Source organism: Anopheles merus, chromosome 3R, assembly GCF_017562075.2.
Source record: "Anopheles merus strain MAF chromosome 3R, AmerM5.1, whole genome shotgun sequence".
Lineage (NCBI taxonomy): Eukaryota > Metazoa > Arthropoda > Insecta > Diptera > Culicidae > Anopheles > Anopheles merus.
In genome coordinates, this window is record NC_054084.1 from 28,701,290 (window position 1) to 28,721,916 (window position 20,627).

Consider the following 20,627-nt stretch of genomic DNA (forward strand, 5'->3'; position numbering starts at 1 on the left):
TTGACATATTTTAAAAGATTTTCATACCATTTTTTTATTTTAATTTCCTTTGTTTCATAGATATCCTGTTTCCTGCGTAACGTTTTGTTCCTCCGTGTTACGTGTAGGCTCGGCTGCGGCCCTTTCACTACGCGCTTACAATGGGCTTGGCTCTTTTTCACTTAAGCAGCTCTGCTTCAAGCACATAAAGGCAGCGGCCGCATCAACAACTGGTAGGATGGTGGACCCTCGATATAGTGGTTCGTAGTACTCGTACCGTAAATTTGCTGTGTGCCTGTATAATTAGGATGCTTTAGTTTTTTGGGGGGATTTTGCATAATAACTTTGCCCCTCTTTTTTCGACCTGGAATAATGGTTTGTTTTGCTACTACTTACAAATTTCTTCGAACCTCGCTAGACTAATCTGCTGACATATGTACATCGTACATTAATGGTATTTACACAAAACCTCCCCCCTACTATCGACACTACATTATTCCTCCTTCAGGTGTCGATTTTAACGCATTGCTTCCATGCTAAAGGGGCTCTTTCTAAGTCGTTGCCTCCGATTTAGCGCTCAATGCGATCGCTTGCTCTCGCTCTCTCTCTCTCTCTCGCTACAGCAGAGTACGATCTGATGAATCTTAAATTAAATTAGCTTCTATTATGTTCAAACGGTATATAAATACGATGCCCTTATATTCGATCGTTTGTGTTTTGTTTGCCGTTGGATAGAACGATAATAGAATAGAGAAAGAAACGAGTGCTAAAACGTAACATGCGCGGTTGAATCTTTGGAAATACGGACAACCGTACAAGTAAATCAGAAACGATTCGATACATAGCACAAAACAATAACGCATGCGATTCGTTCCGTGCGAAAACGGTGGTTCGCTCCAAACAGCGTTACGCGAAGAAAATGGAAGAAAAGAATGTGTAACCAATAAAATATGATACCGAAGTAACAAAAGCGAATGCTGCATTTTACCCCCAATAATGTCACCTTGAACGAAAACAGTGATTTCAAAATCAGAACCACCATCAGAAGAACGTTAAAAATGGCAAACAAAAGAGCAACAAAAGGAAAATTGTAATTAACACAGGCTCAAAGCTTAAGGACAAACCGTCTTCCTCTCTCGAGTCCTCGACATACCCTCCCCCCTCTACCCCTTAGTGTGACACAGCCGTTTCCACGATACTGTTTTTGATAATCTCACACAAATTCTCGCTAGGTTCTAGTGCCGCAGAGGAGAGCGAGCCGACGGAGGCAGCAGCGAGCAGGTTGGCCGTACTGGACGATACCACTGCTACTGCTGCTGCTGTCACCGGGACGCCGTCTGCGGTGTACGCGGAAACGAACCGAACCTCCTCATCGGTGGAACCATTTTGCAGCATCCGCTTGTGGGAAGAATTGCATTCCTCTCCAACGGTAGGGCAACGCGCCCGTTTCTGTTGCAGCTGCTGCTGTTCGGCAGCTTTACTGGTAGTGGTACCGTTTGTAAGCGTACCCGTACCGTAAAGGCTTCTCGGTGGTGGATCGCGATCTTTCGCTGATCTTGTCACACGAACCGCACCACCACACAGGATCACGTCGTCACTGTCGTCGTCATCGCCGGCATCGTCCACGTCGTCATCTTCCTCGTAGCAGATTGCGCTCGCCGACGGTTCCGGTGGCGGATGTTTAAAGTCCCGCAGCTCGTCATCTTCCTCCGCCACGATCGAGGGTCGCACGATGCTGAGCGTATTCCGGCTGCTGGCCAGCAGATCGTTGATGGCCTCCAGCCGCTCCGCATTATCAGCCTGCGGTGTTTCCAGATCGATGAAGTCGCTCGACGGGCAGCTTACGTTGCGTCCTTTCGGGGGATTATCATCATCATCATCATCGTCGTCGTCGACGATCACGCACGTGTCGGTCCGGCTAGCGTCCGGAGTGACGAGCGTCACCACATCGCCACTGGAATCGAGATCGATTGTGCTGAGCGTGGTGGTATCGCTAATGACCGTCACGTTCGGATCACAGTGCTCGGAATCTGACCGAAACGATTGATCCAACGTCGCCTGCCCGCTGCAGGGAGGAAGGGTCGTCGAACCGGCAGCCGGCGTCTGGGACACGCTACCGTTGACGGCTTGTGGAGGCACTTGCGGCACCAAACCCTTCTCGGGCAGGCTGAGCGTAGGAGGCGGAGGCCCACCGTCGGGCCTTAGACTCTCAACGTACGGCGTGCTGGCCGTCGGTCGGTCGTGACCCGTGGTAAGCATGTGCTGGCGTGACACGGCTACCGTCGTGCTGCTCGGTACGTGGTGGTGTAAGGGTCCGACTACCAACGGATTATGCCGGTAAGGATCAATGTGAGTTGCGGCTGTACTTGCATCGGCTTGTGCTTGGAAGCTAGCGTAGCTGTCGGTGTAATACATGTTCGCGTGCAGTGCGGTGGACGACGACGACGGTTCGATGCTGCTACTGCTGCTACTGGTCGTGGCGGGAAGATGATGATGATGATGATGAAGAGGCATCCCTGTCGGGTGTGTGCCGTCTCCTATCGTACCGCCCTCTATACCGCCGTAGTAATCTCGGTAAGGGCCGTAGTGCAGGCTGAGTGAGTCCGCGGTGGCTGATGGATAGTTTTGATGCATTCCATCAGCTGCACCAAGGTGATTAGGGTACGATGGTAAGGATTGATGTGACAGATGATGCTGCTGCTGCTGCTGCTGCTGAAGAACGCCTGCAGCGCTGTGGTGCATACCGTCCAGCAGAACCATCGGGTGATGCTCAGGCAGCATGCTCGGCACTTGATGGTTCGACCCCGTCCCATCGACCATATCCTGAACGGTCGACGCGGGCATGTCCGTCCCGTAGCCCACCATCATACTACTGGGCGGTAATCGTACCGGACCGTTGGACCAATTCTTTTCACCACCTATCACATAGCCACCGACACCACCACCTGCATTTGCATCACTCACACCACCACCAGCGCCAGCAACGGAGCTACCACCAGCCGCTTCCATCACCGCTTTGCCCTCTCCTGCCCCTTCCATCCGCAGCTTCATGATCGTGTGCAAAAAGTGTGTTCGCACGCGCCCCGGATTAAACTCAACCCGGCCGGCCGTATTAGCGCAACCCTCGTGCGTGCAGCCGCACGGAAAGTTGGGCCGATCGACCTGGCACTTGATGCCGGCCAGGCTGCAGGCACACCGGTGCGGATCGCAGAAGCCCCGGCACGTGCAGCCGCACACCTCCCGCGAGGTCCGTATCTCCCGGCAGTCGTCCTTTTCCGACGGATCGATCTTGCGCACGCCGGCCGCCTTGAGCAGGGCGCGCCGCTGCCGCGTCGAGACGGGCTGCAGGAAGCCGTACGATTCGCTCTCCGCCTCCGAGCCGCTCTCGCTCGGCTCCTCCTCGCTGCTGGTGTCCTCGCTGGACGAGCTGCGCGGGTTGAGCTCCTGCAGCTGCTGCCGGTGCACCTTCCGCTGTTCGGCGGAATGCTCCGAAAGCGTTAGACGGCTAAAAACAGGGAAAACAGAAAAGTAAAAGGTAGATTTTAATAAAGGATTTGGTAAATGCCAATGCCACGCTCTTACCGTGAGTGCACGTGCTGAAACTCCATCCCCAGTGTACAGCCACCCTGGGACGGCACACAGCCAAAGCCTTGTATGCGAGGAAAGTAAAACACCGTCACCCCTTCAAAGGTGATGCCCTTCTTGGGCCGTTTCTGGCTGCTAGCGCCTTCCTCCGTTTCCCGCTGGGCAGCGTCCACCGGTGGTTCCGAGCGTCGCTTCAAACTGCTCTTAATTGGTGGTGGTCGCTGCAGTGGACTATTGTTGCTACTATTACTACTACTACTACTACTGTTGCTAGTGCTGCCACTGCTATTGACGGCCACACTGCGCGCCGGCTCCAACCCCAACCCGGAGTCGGATCCGTCGCTCGCCTCTTCCTCCTCTTCGCCATTCGTCGTGCCCTGTATTTGTTCGGCGGTCGTTTGGACCACCTTTGCTGCTGCTGCTGCTGCTGCTGCTGCTGCCGCTGCTTCTACTGCTGCTGTTCGTTCGCTTTCACCCTCCCGAACGGCAGCGACCGCATCGACGTAATCGTCGATCAGCTGTATCGTTGCACCGTCGGCCGTTTCCGCCTCATCTAGCAGCGATGGAGACGACGACGCTGACGACGACAGCCTAATAACATCCTCGACGGACGCAAACTTATCCAGCACGATAGGGCTCGATCGTTCACACTCCCCAGCCGGCGTCACTTCATCTCCTACCTCAACGATCGAGCTGCTTTCCGACGTTTCCAACTCCACCACCAAGGCAGCGCTGGTGGAACCGTTCAGCAAACCGCCGATTGGTCCTTGCTCCTCCTCTACCGCCATCACTTTTTCCTCGACCACTGTGCGCACCACCACCGTCGCCGGCTCCTCATCGTCGTCATCCTCCGTTTCCGGCTCGTCCGCTTCCTGCTGCTCTTTGGGTTTCAGCGTGCTCACATCGACCAGCGTGAACTGGTCGGGCGAGATGCCAACACCACCGTCGTCGTCTGCGTCGCTGCCAACGCTGGTGCCGGATACGTTCACGACGTCCGCCCCGGGGCAGTCGTCCAGTGCGAGCGGATCGTACAGCGGATCGCCACCGTCCTCCACCACGGACAGCTCGTCGCTCACAATAATCGTTTCCTCCATCCTAGGAGCTTCGTTTGGACCCATCGCCGTGCTGGCGGCTGCTGTAGTGGATGCTACTGTTGGTGTTGTTAACCTAAAACCAAGAGCAAACTTAACGTTAGTATACATTGGCGGGATTGATCTCATCTTCCCTCGTCACAATCACAATGCTTACCCGAATATATTCGAACTGTTAGCATTTCTTTGCAAATAGGTAAGCAAGTCTTTTAACGGTTTCAGCATGCTGCGTTGCGGTTCGCCGTGCCCCCGACACCTGGGAAGAACCTGGGATACTGGTAGCAGTGGTAGAAGTTCCAAAAGGATGTTCTTTTTACAGTCGTCGGCTTACGGACAGTTTCAAAACGGCGCTTAATGGACGCTCTGCTTTGCGGAAGCTTTCCTTCGTACTGGTGCCGATGGTCTACCACACACTCGGTGGTGGTGCTGCTCGATCGCGATCGCAACCGGCGGCGGTAATCAGCAGCGTATTTGGGCGGTGGTGGTAGACGTCGTCGCTCGTACGGGGAAATGATAAAATAAATAATAGAAGCTTGGTGGCCACCGGTTGAAGCGGGAAGCATTTTTATGCCATGCTCCGCGGAATGTTCAACGACGCGTTTGAATCACAACAACGAAAAAACTTCTTGCATTCTGACGTGCACTAAAAAAAAAACAATGTGTCACACAATTGCACTATTTTTTCTGTCTCTTTGAACAGCCAGTTTTAATAGCAACACCACCACCACACGATGCTCGATACCACTCTTTAAGTTGTGGGCAAACAGTTCCGTCTATGTGTGATTTTACGCATTCACAGTATCTGAAAATGATAAAGAAAGTAAAGCAAGTTAGAATAGTGGTAGCAAAAACAATATATTACAATCTGTACTGTTTTATATTAAATTAAACACACACACAGAGCCAAATCATCTTCTTTTGACCGTGCGCCCATGCAAGAAAAAGCGCTTATTCATTTTCTCACTTTCACTATACACATATATGTATGCATGTTCGGCAGACAAACATCACGGATGGGCCATCACACCACTCTGGGGGTCTGTGTTTCTCATCGGTTTCTCGTCTTCGTTGAGCTGGCATTTCTCCGCGTCTTATCATCTATGAGGCTGATATGTATATTGCCCCCCCCCCCCCCCCCTTGAGCCATTTCAAACGTACAGGCAGTAGTAGTACTAGAGGCAAATGGAGGAGGGGATAAATATACAATTTATGGACAAACTTATTCAATAACGTTTAAAGACGACCTGTTTGTTACAGGAACTGGATCTCCATAAGACACAGGCCTTGCAAATTCAAGCAGAAAGCATTAAAACTTTATGTTATGAGTTATGTGTGTGTGCACCTCACCAACCGACACGTGCCTGTGATTGCTGATCGATATTCTTCATTAATGCTTGCGCTGGATGGAAGGTTTTCGATTCTCACACTGGAGGCTTTTAAAAGGAAGAACACACAACCCTTGTCCTTTCTTTTCGCTCCTCAAGTCCTCCATATCACATTCCTCTTAGCAATTAGTAGTCTCCAAGGAATGGGTCCTTTCCTTTTCAACCTCACCACTGTGACCTGTGTATCCCACACCAGAACCAAATACATCAACCAATGTATTCCAACATCCAGTTCAATTCCCGGCCCTTGCTGTTGCCTCGTTTTAAAAAGATCTTCTCCGAGCCAACCAACAACAGAACCCTCTTTTCCCACATCGATCTTTGGCCTATGTAGGTGTATTCGTTTGGTGCAACCCAACAACTAAAAAACCAAACCACCGAAGGTCAGGTCAGGCATCGCTCACCGGGCAACAACGTTCCCAAATATCGGAGAGATGATCGATAGGCACCGCGCGCGTTGAATCCTCGCACTGCCCAGTGGTGCTTCGTAATACACCGTTGACGTAGAGGACGGTCGTGCTGTTGTTGTTGCTGCTGCTGCTGCTAGTTGCTACTGCTGATGCTGCTGGTGTGCTCTCGTGCTGCTGCTGCTGCTGCAATGTCTGTTTCTCTGTTCCCTGACGTGCGGTACAACTACTACTGAATCGCGAACGCGCACACTACACAGACGGGCAAGTTTTGGGTAGAGAGAGAGAGAGAGAGAGAGAGAGAGAGCTGCTGACTGGCTGGTTGCTTCGCGACGTACGGCATACTTTGCAAATATTGAGAGACAAAAAAAGAGAGAGAGATTGTGTGTGGCGAATGAAATCCCCATTGCAAGCTCACCACCACACGGACACCCTTTTCTCTCCGCTATCTGCCCCAGATGTGTGTGGAGACCTCTAACGTTCATCAATCGTGCTTCCCTTTGTGGAAGCATTTTTACACACTCGCGCGCTCTCTCTCCCTCTCTTTCTCTCTTTCTCTCTGTAGTTGTTACGTGCTCCCCAAATTCGCTTGCCACAGAGAGCGCTCACGCACACACCGGCATGATGGGAAAGGCAGTTGTTGGTCATAGTATTTTTTTCTTCTTCTCCCGTACTGACGATGATGAAACGTTGCCGTGTGTCGATCTCTGCCCTGTACCTTGGGGGAGGGTGGTGGTGGTTTACACACTCCCAAAGCCACCCCAACCCTCTTTGTGGGGCGGGGATGGAGGATAAGTTTCGTACGTATCGATTTGCTCTTTTGTTGGCCACATTTCGGGCCTAAAAGGGAAGGCAGCGGCTGCTACTGCTGCCGTTCGATCGCTCATCTAAACAACGCCGAGCGAACCAGCAAAGCTTCATCGACAAGTGGTAAGTTTTTCACTGGGCGAAGGGAATAGAAAGGGGGAGTGGATGGAATGGGGCGCTGTTGCAACACTCACACGCATCCTTCCCTAATCAAATGTGACGCGTGTGAGAGCGTACACACGGAGACGAACTCCTCGCTACACCGGGGAGGTCGGATGGGGAAGCGGTATTATCCTTTTGCCATTACGCAAGCAGCGGAACACGAAGCGGTTCGCCGCTTCGGGGCAAACCCGAACGTGGCGGCCATGAGCTAATGAGTGAAAAAGGGAGAGAGAGAGAGAGAGAGAGAGCGAGCGTGAACCGTGTTGTGGTGCCGTAAGGTAAACCGCAACATGCCCCTATATCTATTGAAGCCATTTGGCTGGTTAACCCTCCGGCTCTGGGCAGCAAAGATCATCTGTGGGGGGGGGGGGGGGGCACTTCGGCACACGGCGGCCCTGGCCCAAAACTCGTTCCCAGTTTTATGGCATTGATGATCCTGCCGGGGAGCCTGAAGACCCTTGGCTTGGCCCGAGCGCGTGGTACAAGCGTTTTTATAGTACCTTCTGGACCTTTAGAGTGGAATGTGGCAGCGAAGCTTTGTTCGCTGGTGGTTAAAACTGCATTAAATTGTTTCAAAAAGTTGCACTTCTTGTTTTTGTAGCACCTTTCACACACGCACATACAATTTGTTTAATGTACTAACATTATCCATAATTATCTCGACAGGGAGTAACAAATATGGGAGTAAAGTAATATTAGAATATCATAATTCTTGAAAAGTCCAAATTTATGAATAAAGTAAATAAATTAACAATTAGTTAACTGATTAAATACATGCCAACCCGATATATGCGATTTTCTAAATTTGACAGTTCTTTATACAAATTGTACTGATTCTACAGATCAATTGTCAAATGCAAAATACATTCGCTTTTGGCCGAATAAAAAAAAAACTTTTTAAAAGTACAAAAATCGTAATCTTCAATTGGAATCAGAACAAATAATTCATTATGAGACTAAAACATACCACATTTCAGGGAAAAATACGAGAACATTTACTATAATTTCACTAAAATCCTCGAAATTTGACTCCTAACTTTGTGCAAATTGTACTGATTCGACACACCAATTGTCAAATGCAAAATACAATCGCTTTTGGTTGGATTTTAAAAATCATTTTAAAAGTACAAAAATCTTCATTTGAAATCAGATCAAATAATTAATTCAGTAGCCAGAACCTACTAGACTCCAAGCAAAATTACAAGAGCAATTGCTATAATTTCACTGAAAAACAAAAAAAATCCACACAAGCGAATATTCGAGCTACGTGGTTGCTTCCAATCAATAAAACAAATATAAAAATATACCAAACATGACAATATAATTATTATTAATCATTTTGTACGGTACAATAAAGTCTTTTATCAGAAAAAAGAGGTCGTATTTCAAGCCGTTATTGTAATTGCAATCATCTTTTACTGTATTTTGAATTTAAAGTTTAAAGATTAAAATGTTAATAAAAACAAGATGAAGAGGTAAAAAAAGTCAGCAAGTTAAAGAATAATGTAGTAACTAAGTTCTTAAACGCGTAGCATTAAGGTAAAACAATATTGATTGATCATTATAATCAATATCACATGTTATTGTGTCTATCTTGATTCAATCATTTGTCGAATCCATTAAGAGTTTATTGTTATGTCAAATAATTAATGAATCTTTTTTTTTTAATTGTTGTTTTGCAATGAAAAACATTGAGTAAGTAAACTTTTTTTGTATGATTATTTTCAGGTTTTGATATTCAAATGAATATTTATTTTAGTTCGCTTTGATAACACCGTCGTTTGACAGCTCGTGTCAGAATGAAGGAGATTGTCGAGCTAGAAGAAAAGCTGTTCATTTTCTGAGAGACCTTTTCATCAGTTCCAGTACAAAAAATAAACGGTTTATACGGTTAACAAAGTTAAATAAACGGTTTATAAATATATAAAACATTTATTTTCTTAATTTCAACGAATGACGTTTTGGAATAAGTTCAAAAGCTGCCGTTAGTACTATTAAACTTATCAATAAAACTGTATAAATTTAGGCTGCATTTAAAACAAACCATGAATAAATCAAAAATATGAAATAAAAACACAAACTGCAAACAAACATAGCTGTCGCCACCTTGACGTTGCAACAATGCGTAATGTAACAAAAGAAAAAGACAATTCAACCCTTTTCGTTTTTTTTCGACATTGCAAAATTTCACATTCCATGTAAGTATAGCATTACATCGTCTATTCCTATTTTGCTATTAATATCTATCAGTACATTTTACAACATAAGTAAACCATACTTTGTGTAAGTTACTGTCAAATAAAATAAACACTCGTTATAACACGAAGCAAACAGACAAAAACAACATGAAACTGCCAGATGTAAAAATGCAAAACAACTTTCGTAACTACTTAGTACTGCTTCCCTTGTAAACTCTCCGCTCGTTGGCTACTGTTTGCTGATCTTTCATGAGCCATCTGCCAAACGTGTAAAACCCTCCCCCCATCTTGCCTGCTTTTACACCACGTTCTGACTAATGCTTCGCTCTCTCGCCAGCCATTACACGCCCTCTCGTTCTGTCTCTCTCTCTCTCTCTCTTTACAACACAGATTTTCCATCGACACAACAATTGCACTTTGTGGGGATTTTATATACGATCAGAACACAGTGTAATGCAAAAAAGTAATCTTACTGAACTTCCGAACTTCGTGTGTGGAGGCTTTCTCTGTTTTATTAAGTATTGACTTTCGGTTACATGCAACAGGCAGGCGGCGAGCTAAGCTATCGTCAATTTTTGGACAGCAACTTCCGTTGCGTACCAAAAAAGGGAGCCCTCCTCTCTTGCGACTACTGCCCGGAAGATGCCGAGAAGGGGAGAGGGTCACCCTACCTTCTAACGGTAATCAGTGAAAGAGGAAAGAGAGCGAGAGAGAGAGAGAGAGAGCAACGGATCAGATTTACACATGGAAAACCCGTAGGAAAACAGCCATCGCGCGCGCCGGCCGGGCTTCTCACATGGCGGCGGCGGCGGTGACTGCTGTCCCGAAAACGCGGCGGAAAAGAGAAAATAAAACAATCGACACCATTCTTTCTGGCTGGCTGGGGCTGCTTTTGTCGAGAAAACTCGGCACCGCAGGGCTTCATCAGCGAGAGAGAGAGAGAGAGAGAGAGAGAGAGAAAGAGAGAGAGAGAAAGAGAGAAAGAGAGAGAGAGAGAGAGAGAGAGAGAGAGAGCGAGGGACCATGGTGGGAAACGATGCTGGGACAGATAGAGGAGAAAAAAGAAAGAAAGCCAAAGCACACGAAAGGGAAGGCGATGGACAGCAGCTTTGCTTAATCGACGTAAGATCGATCGACGGCAGCCTACCGTTTGAAGGGAGGTAAGAGGATCAAGAAGATGTCAGTAAATTATTGAAATAAATTAAAAAAAAAAGCTAGAGGAATGAATGTTTGCGATAAGCAGCCGAATTAGGTCATGATGTTGAATGTACAAATGTGTTTGAGCTTTCTTGAGATTCTCCCTAGCCCATTCTGCCACAAATTCTGAAGAAAATGATGGATATAAATCTGTACTCCCCTGGCCATTTTCGTTTTACTTCTTCCATTTTAGCATCCTACAATGCACTGGAGAGCTTTCTAAGTCAAGCAAAGCTTTAGTTGAAAGCTTTCCGATTCTTCCCGCTTAAAAAGCGCCGTAAAACAGGTTCGGAAACAAGTTTTCCAGTGGTAACGAACGTTTTCAACTCCCCCCATTATTAACACACTGAGCACACACAGATAGAGAGAAAGGGCAAAGACAGTATCGTTTTGCTGCTTTATGGGGTATCGCAGCAGCACGAAATGAAACACTACACCCATTCGGACACTGGAGCTTTCCGTTGCGTCGTTGTGAAGAGAACGCGCAGTTTTTATCGCTTTTAATGACCAGGCCCTTGCGAGTGAATGCGAGAAACAATATTGCAGTGTTGATTGATTTGCTAGCGGCCCAGGCGCAGCCCACGTGGACACCTGATGATCATGCGGGCGATAACATAATCAACCACCAATGCAGAAGAAATGTGTTGAATGATGGGGTTATAGTGCTTGTTGCAAGCATTTTTTATAGAAAACTCTTTTATCTGATCGTTATGTTATTTTATTTTCGCAAAACAATGATCGAATAAGATTGAATTTCTCTCGAAAGAAATGACATGATCGTGTAATAAAACAGTCACCAGTGCGCAGTGCAGCGCAGTACAATCCTTTCACCTTTAAACCATAGCTTGCGAAACGAGTTCCTCCGCAAAAAGGCCTCGACTTTTGTGTGTTGCGGCGGTAGTACAAGAGAAAGGAATAAAGCGAAGCTAAAGTTCACTAGAATTAAAAAAAAATACCATCAAAGTTTTATTTCTTCTCTACACGGATACTTAAACACATAGACAGCAAGGCAATGCAGTGGGCGAGAGCAGTTCAATATTTGATTTGCAAAAAAAAAAAAAAAAAAACAAAAAAAGGGTACAATTCTTCTCATTCTAGTACGGGCGTACTCTTGCTCTCGCCTTCTCGGTTGTACTGCCCCATACGTGTCAGTGTTCTATTTTTGCACCAATAATTATGTCCTTTTGCTCACTCTTTACGTGCTGTGGGTGACGTGCGCTTTGTACGCGGTGTGTCTGCTCCCTCCAATGAAGCATTAAAAAAGAAATTAAAACAACGCAGCAAGTGACACTTCGCAGGCGGCCGCGTTGCCCTGCTGTGCCAAAGACTCCCCTCAGCATGAACACTGTGCAAGAGGATGTGTGTGTGTGTGTGCGTCGGTGTGTGGTAAGTGATTTTTTGTCCTGCTAACATGCCAGAAAATCCTGCCACGCGGGGGAGAGCTACATGTTCCACCCCCACCCCACGTGTTTTTTGCTTCGATGGAGCCGCACGGTCAATCATCGGGTGTCGAATTCAGCACCTCTATCGAGAGCGAGCGAGAAGCGCCTCTTGAGAGTGTCCAACACGTACGCACACACACGCACATACCGTGTGAGGTGTGTATGTGTGTGTGGGCGTTTCCATGGCTGCTAGGATTGACTGTTGGGGCACACACCGGATGGTGATGATGAGCATTGTGGGAGAGCATCATTCTCCACATGCACGCACGTACGCAAGCAACACATGCACACACACACAGACGGAGGCGTTCGTGTTGATGTGAGTGCGCATGAGATGGCCCGATGACGACTGTGCGTGACAAACACACAGTTCGGAGCGCTGACGAAAGAAAACTGTTTGCAGCTAGCACTCCCGATGAAGTCACCGTTATTTGTCCTCTTGCAGTCTCAGCACACGTCGCTGCAACAGCACTTTCAAACTACACTGAGCTTCGGACTTTTAGGTTGAAGTTACAGGAAAACAAAAATTAAAAATATTTTTTTCTACCGCAAAATATGGTAATACAGTGTTTTCCAAGTCACTTTTGAATGTGCACGCCATAATTCATCGCCCGCAAGATGTTTTTTCAACAGCTGCCACACATTGTACTTCGATTACTATCAATTGTCAGTTCTTTCACATGATTTTCAACACAACTGTCACAACAAAAAACTTTCAGACGCAGTCCAGCCTGTAGCGTGTTGAAAATCTTATGGAAGAACTGACAATTGATACAGGGTTTTCAATGATATTATTGACATATTCTGCGAGTTGTTGATTCGTTCGAGCATATAATTGACTCTTTCAGCGAGATATAGAATTGTTCGGAAGTAGGCGTTGACATGTTCGGTTATACTGTAGTGCTGTCACTTTCGTACCCCTTGGACTGCAGCTTGAATCATTCCCATCAGAAGGTAAACAAACGGTTTTCCAAAAAATATGTTTGTTTCAACTAATTATTGTGTTAAACAGCTTGGGAAATGATTATTTGCTACGTTTAGGACATTTAAGAATAAAAAATTGTCATGTCAACACCTGCTTCCGTACAATTCAATATCTCGCTGAAAGAGTCAATTATATGCAAGAACGAATCAACAACTCGCTGAACATGTCAATATAATCCTCTAAAACCCTGTAATAATCCAAGTACAATGTGTAGCAGCTGTTGAAAAAACATCTTGCGGGCGATGAATTATGGTGTGCATATTCGAAAGTGACTTGGAAAACACTGTATTACCATATTTAGTAATGCAAATACAACATTTGACAGCTGTTGAAAAACATCTAGCAAGCAATGAAAAATGTTGTTGATATTGGAAATTGAGTCGGTAAACCCTGTAAGCACCTTTGTTTGTAGAAATCAGTGATTATCAAACTTCAAAATAAGAAACTATTTAATATAAATGAGCACATTTAATCAAGTAGAGTAGAAATATTATAAATTGAGTTCAAGATGAAGCGCCTTTGATCATCTATTGTAGACGCTACACAGGGTTTCCGAGTCAAATTCCAATGCCAACAGCATTTTACACTAGCTGGTGGAATGTTTTTCATCAAATGTTTTTCAGCAGGTGTCAAATGCTGTATTTGCATCACAAGAAATGTTTGGTTCATGCACATGATTTTCAACACGTTAAATGTGTTGTGTGATGTGTTCAAAATTATGTGAAAGAACTGAAAATTTATGGTGATGCAAATACATTAGGTGAAGGCTATTGAATAACACCCTGCATGCGGTGAATACAGGATTTTCCGCGTAAATTTCCAATGTCAACAACATTGTTGAACGCTTGCCACATAGGAGGATGACGGCGCAGTGCCTAGTTGTAAATCAAAACTTTTCGGTGACTTTATTTACGCCCCGTCTGTTATAAAAAAAAAATAACTCACAGGCACGTTGCAGGATACTAAGACCAAGAGCACTTCTACATATCGAATCATGATCGACACATCTTGGAGCCAATGATCTAACTGTTATAAATGACCAACTCGTTAGGAAACAGAGAAGATTTTAGTTCTACCCTAATTAGTTTGAGTACCTTTTTACACAGTTTAGTTTGACGTTTTTTTAAAGAAAACGTAACTAATTTTACAATTCAATGTGTGTGAACTGTGTTTATTATGTTATTGTGACAGTTTAATTGCGGTTGGTGTTGTTCCTCGATATTTATTTTATTTTAATAAACATACAGGGTTTCCGAAGTCACTTTCGTATGTGCACATAATTTTTCACCGCAGCCAAAATGTTTTTCAACAGCTTTCAAATGGTGTATTTGTTTCATAATAAAATTTCACTTTTTACCCATGATTTTCAACACATAACAAAGAACTGTCAAGCTCAATCCAGCTTAAGGCGTGTTGAAAATCATGTTGAAGAAATAAAAAGGTATTATAATGGAAATGAAATATCAGATTGATGTGGATTAACGTGTTGCACGCGGTGAATAATAATGTTTATGTACGAAACTGACTTGGAAAACCCTGTAATGATGTTATGTAGGCTTAAGATAGACTGGATGACATAAATTAATTAATTCATAATAATAAAAATAATAATAACAATAGTAATAATAATAATAATAATAATAATAATAATAATAATAATAAAACTAATAATAATAATAATAATAACAATAGTAATAGTAATAATAATAATAATAATAATAATAATAATAATAATAATAATAATAATAATAATAATAATAATAATACTAGTATATTTTACGTTGCTTGCGAGATGTTTTTCTTAGCTGAACTGAACTGAATCGGATGTAGAATATATAACAATTTTAAACGTAATTTAGCAAGTATATCATTTCTAACACTGTTAAACAAAAGCTGTGGATTGATCTGCTTACGTATCAACAAAACAGTTGTACAGGAAGGTTTATGATCGTATAGAATCTCGACACCAGAACCAACACACACGAACGTCAAACAAAAAAAAAACACTTTTTTAGCTCATTAGTTGCACAACACTGACCTCAATACTATCTACCATTTTTTTTCTCTTGCTCACACACAGTTTTGTTCTCCCTCTCTCTCACACACATACACACGCTCTTTGAAGATGAAATGAGAATGAGCTGTTATTCCAACACTAGGATTTGACACTGTTGTCAAATCGTGTGCGGCACTGTATTTGATTACAATCATTCGGTTTTTGTTTCCTCCTTACAGCATTCCTACCGCGTACAATCAACAGGAACTACCCCTTTTATATTATTACTACCAACACAACTCTCACAAAAATACACCGTACGTTGGATCTACCATACAATCAGTGAAACTCTCAAACACCGTGAAGCAAAATGATGATAGAGCCGAAGCGATAGAGAGAGAGAGAGAGAGAGAGAGAGAGAGAGAGAGAGAGAGAGAGAGGGAGAGAGAGAGATAGAGAGAGAGTGAGAGAGAGAAGGAGAAAAAAGGAGAGAGCTAAAGGAAGGTTAGTGGAATTCGCTGGTCACCCTTTTTATATTGGCTTCTATTTCATTTACTCTCTCTGGCTATCGCTGCCTTTTTGCATACTTTTCACATTACTCGCATGGAAGTTTAACGGCGAAAAAAAAACTAGACGCTGAAGAAAGCGCGCATTTTTCACTCTTCCGGTACGCTGTGTTGTGTTTCGCTGCGTTTTATCCTGACCCAAACGATGAGTCAGGCGCGATCAGACGTACGCGTAAGACGATCTTTCACATCCGATCGCAGCACAGTATGGTTGCATATGGTATATGGATGGAGTGGGCAACAAGTAAAGTGCAATCTGATGTAATTCGGTATAGAACAATCTATTCCTGCAGGCAAAAGGATATTCAAACATACTTCATTCTAATTGCAATAAAAATAATCAACTGTTGAAGAGCAATTGCTCGAAATGAAGATCATGAATAGACGATCGAAGAAAGAATTGCTGGGAACAGCTAATTGAAGGAATAAAAAAAATATATAAAGATGATTGTGACAGCCTGCATTACTCATCCCATTTCAGACATTGGTACCAGCATTGCCAGCATAAAACGGACCAGATTTTTCGTACGGAGGAACGGCACAACGAGAGAACACAATACTCCATTTTCAAGATCTCAATCAATTGGGGAATGTGTAATCCGAAAAAGTTCATCAACAGCAGTATAATGTTAAAGAAGAGAATAAATTATTTTCTAACATCAATAACACAAAACTCTTGTGGAAACATGTCGCATGTACTGTACAAATATAGCAGTAATAAACAGCAAATCGTGTTGTAAAAAAAGATTAGCACCATTAATGAGAACATAACAGAACTCCCCAGCTCTGTTATGTTACCCACCATGGCGTCTTTATGTTGGTGAAGTAGTAAAGAGACAATAAAAAGGCAGTACACAAGCTTGAGAAAGGAAACGAAACAAACTAAGACGCCCAAGGATCGGTCGGCAAGGCTAATAGTGGAGGAGTTTTCTTGCACACTTTGTGTCCCTCGCTCACCAGCATTCGACCCTCGAGCATCCAATGATTCTGCTGGTCCATTAGCGTATTTTTCCATCCCTGTTTTCCGGCAGCCTCTGAGTGGCATCATTGGTGGGGGCGTATTTTTGTGATCGGCAGGCAGTGGGAGGGGGTATGCTTTTGCTGCGATTACTTTTTACGTTGGCGCAGAAAACTGGTTTGGATTAGTGCCAGCAGTAAAGAAAAAACTGGGGATCCATACATTCATTATTCTACCTTGGTGTCGTCCCAGTGACATAATCGTAACATGATGCATTTCTAAACGTATTTAGTGATTCACACAATTACAATTGCTGTGTATCATCTTCCCTGAACATATCAAAATCTAAACAGAACGATATTTAAATCCGGGGGCTGTGTTTGCCACTTAAATCATGTTTAAAGCAAGTTAAACTAGCAACAAGCAAAAAAACATGAGACAAAGCTTATTCAATTGTAAGTAGTTAAAAGCCCTTTCTTAAGATTCTTGATCACTGTACTGTGTCTTAAATTGCATACGTATTATTAAACAACGGACATAATGAAATGTTCTACAATGCGTCCATTTAATTGCAAGTTGATGTTTCCGTGTTTGTTTTATGCCTGAGTGCATAAGTTACATTTATTATTTGGATCATTGAACTTAAGAAGGCTTTTCGGAATAGCCAAAACGACTTCTGTGCAAAAACCGTTTTGAGTTATTCATACCATGCGCGCTCTTTTATCATTTTTAGTTGAAATACTAACTGATTTGGGGTACAATTTTCTTTCTGAAATACTTCTCGTTGGATGTTCCCTTTTTATCATCTTTTATCATTTTTAGTAGAAATACTAACTGATATGGGGTACAATTTTCTTTCTGTAATACTTCTCGTTGGATGTTCCCTATTTTACTCATAGCCGGTACGAGAGAAACACGTGCCGAACGGGATTCGATCCAATTAAGGCCTTGCAGGAACCGATTCGCCTGCCCATGGGTCACCGTACCATCTCAAGTGTGTCGACATTAGAATGCTATTTCATTCGTGCTAATTAATTAATATCATTCATCAACGTAAGGTTGAAACATTTCGATACTAATAACATAATTCATTGATGCTAATAATTAGAATTATAATTGTTCTGTGAGACTTATTGTAACATGTAAATGAAGTGTTCCAATCTTACCTACGATTTGGCAGGCATAGATCACTTTGCAATACACTTCAGAAGCAGTGTAGATACATTTTAACAGCCCAAATCGTGGTTTTATAAAGATGAAGCTGTGAAAAAACCAATGTGAGCAAATTTTCAGAAAATTTGTAGCTGTTATCTTTAGAATTGGCTACAAATTTAATGAAAGGAAAGAAAATTTGAGACGGTCAGTACTTGCAAACTGTTTAGCAATGCGGTCAGGTAATCCAATTGTAAACACACTGCATCCTGTACATGCCTAACATAATATGATATTTATCTGGATCTTTCTTGCGTAGTACAAGGTTTGATTATCCGGTTTCGAAGGGTACAAATATGTCAAGTTCATCTGTAAGCTACGCTGGTGTGATCGCGTAGTAAGCAAGAAGACCAAAGAAATGCCAGCACTGTTTGATAAAGCGTTCCTTCTGAATTAAAATACAAGGAGTCTTTGAACAACCGACTAGGAGCAGGAGCTCCTGGTAATCAATGAGTCACCGATAGCTAGGTGCCACATAAAAGTAATACTAAAAGCATACAAGAACTTCTTATACAACCTTCTGCGTGTCCTGAATATTGCTACTAAACTTATCTGCCCTTGAAGAATGAATGCAGAAATCACTAAAAAAACTAATAAAGGAAATTGATGATCGCATCATTTACTGACCTAGCTTTGAGAGTATTGTGTGTGACATGATCATGTAAGAAGATCAGATCATTTTCCAATTTATTTCCATCCAACAACATGGATGGGACTAAATAGAAGAATTAAGTTGTCTGTATTAATCTAATAAAACCTCCAAAACAATAAAAAGTCACTAAATTTAATCACTTACCAATTTTGGTGGAATGCCTTTTTCATTGGTACGTGAGGCACCTATTTTCTATCGCAAAAAAATCGAACTTTTACTGAACTTTTGTTTTACGAGTCAGCCCACTGAAAATCTCATAGAACATTGCTTCTATGAGATTAAATATGCTCACCATATTTTCGCATATCATGTTGTACATGCCCTTTCTTATGAGATGATTCAACGTGCTTTTCAGGGAGTTTGCCCTTTACATTCCTATCTCGTAAAATTGTGGAATGCAGTACAATATTACCTACTCGTTGACAGATTGGTTTCACATTTCAATATTCTTTATTATTGAAATGGTGATCTTTATTTTTTACACTAGATTCTAGTGAACTATCCTTCCTAATGAGTGCAGCGCTTTGCGTACTTACCGGAAATTGTGCTCTAGCAACAACCATTAGGATGGAATTTCATCTGCAATAAAAATAGGGTAAAGTTAGATAAAAAAAAGTCTAAATACATAACAAGCAGCAGACCTACCTACAACAGCCTTCGTCGTAGTAAAATCGTAAAATCTCAACTGAAAACGATTCTTTCTGCCAGCAATGCTCCCTCGACGTTACGGTATTTTCTTAGGTTACTTTGATTGCTTAGTTTTTCTCCACCAAATCCCACACGGAAAGGGCAGAAGAGTTTTCAGATTCAGGTCTGGTACTACCCACGGGCTGGCCTACACTGACTAACAGCACTGGGTGGCCACTAGGCGGCCGGAAACTACCTTTCTCCCCAAAAGCACCGCACCACACAGCAGCACTCGCGTGCTCCCCCTCTCGTTGACGATGCGCTCGCTCGGAAGGAGTTCGGGAGCAGCACGGAACAACATCCTGTACCACTGGCACACGGATTGCACTGCGCCAATTCTTTCACATCCGTACACACGTACACACACTGTGACGCACTCCTTATAATACTCCCGCTTCCTGTGTGATGTGTGTTCCGCAAAACGGAAGTCCTACGCACTACGGCGTATTTCACATTTTCCCGACGCGAGACCGAAACGCACACTGTTGGCGAGTGCAGGGAGTAAGAATTTCCCTCCCGCCCCACACACACACGCATGCACACACGCCCGAATACAGTGCGATCGTCACCAGAGCATCACCGAAACGGCCTTCGTTTATTTGTAGACGCGCGTTGCAGTGGGGTGGCCAAGGAGCGCGGTCGAGACGAGTTGGAGCAGCAGAAATTCCGAAATCTTCACACGAAAAACATCATTTTTGCTCGTTTTATGGACATCAACTGAAAAATGCTCGATAATCCGGGGCCACGGATGCGCCGGACGTCACGAATTATCGGGCACGGGCGAGTGACGTTTCGCTTTCGTGACCCGCAGATCAAAAACCGGTTTTTGTGAGCTCGTCAACGCTCGAAATCGGTGCGATTTTCCTTCACTGGTGGTTGTTTTTGAAAGTCATGGCGAGGGTTTTTGAGGTCTCAAGATCTTGACTTTGCGGGTGATCTTGACGCTGAGGGAATCGGGTAAATCCAGTTTTGAATTTTTAACATTTTTGGCAGGGTAACTAAAAAAGTGAATTTCTGGATAAATGTAACAAAAAAATGTCTGAAAACACAATTTTGAAGTGAAAGTATGCCTATTTGATATTCATACACGAAGTTTCACAACATTTCATTGTGTATTTTTCAAAATATCAAATCAATTGTGCAGAGCAAAACATTTTTCGGTATATTGGTTGTCAGTTAACAGTTCGACAGGTTTTGAGATTAAGCAAACCAGAACAGTAAACCAATGAAAGTGTAGTTTTTATGAAAGATTCTATGGTTGTAGAATTTACTGTAGCCCGTTTGGAATTTTTTAATCACGAAAAACTAGTAATTATTC

At 43.7% G+C, this 20,627-nt stretch overlaps 2 protein-coding genes across 5 annotated transcripts in view; one reads left to right on the forward strand and one right to left on the reverse strand.

Moving 5' to 3' along the window:
• The window catches only part of LOC121596852 (zinc-type alcohol dehydrogenase-like protein C1773.06c), a 24,505-nt gene extending 24,051 nt beyond the window's left edge, over nucleotides 1-454 (forward strand). For all 3 annotated transcript variants that reach the window (XR_006005331.1, XR_006005332.1, XR_006005330.1), the window contains exon 6: nucleotides 61-454. The gene's annotated coding sequence lies outside the window, so the exon portion shown is untranslated. The remainder of the gene's footprint in view (nucleotides 1-60) is intronic.
• LOC121596849 lies at nucleotides 7-20,036 on the reverse strand. Of its 2 annotated transcripts, XM_041922169.1 has the most exons (5): nucleotides 19,268-20,036; nucleotides 19,159-19,201; nucleotides 4,813-5,457; nucleotides 3,562-4,731; nucleotides 7-3,484 (listed from the first exon to the last, which is right to left on the reverse strand). In XM_041922169.1, exons 3-5 carry the CDS (start codon nucleotides 4,878-4,880, stop codon nucleotides 1,150-1,152), a joined length of 3,573 nt encoding a protein of 1,190 aa, XP_041778103.1. In that variant the 5' UTR covers nucleotides 4,881-5,457; nucleotides 19,159-19,201; nucleotides 19,268-20,036; the 3' UTR covers nucleotides 7-1,149. The 2 variants fall into 2 exon arrangements, with proteins under 2 accessions (XP_041778103.1, XP_041778104.1); XM_041922170.1 differs by lacking the exons at nucleotides 19,159-19,201; nucleotides 19,268-20,036 and adding an exon at nucleotides 6,445-6,684.
• Between the last annotated feature and the right edge of the window lie 591 nt (nucleotides 20,037-20,627).

Excerpts from the sequence above, each read along its gene's own strand:
- LOC121596849 (XM_041922169.1), bottom strand. The coding sequence starts at position 4,880 with ATGCTGAAACCGTTAAAAGACTTGCTTACCTATTTGCAAAGAAATGCT. Across the intron at positions 4,732-4,812 it reads AACAGTTCGAATATATTCGG|GTTAACAACACCAACAGTAG; the intron begins GTAAGCATTGTG and ends TCTTGGTTTTAG. Across the intron at positions 3,485-3,561 it reads TTTCAGCACGTGCACTCACG|CCGTCTAACGCTTTCGGAGC; the intron begins GTAAGAGCGTGG and ends CCCTGTTTTTAG.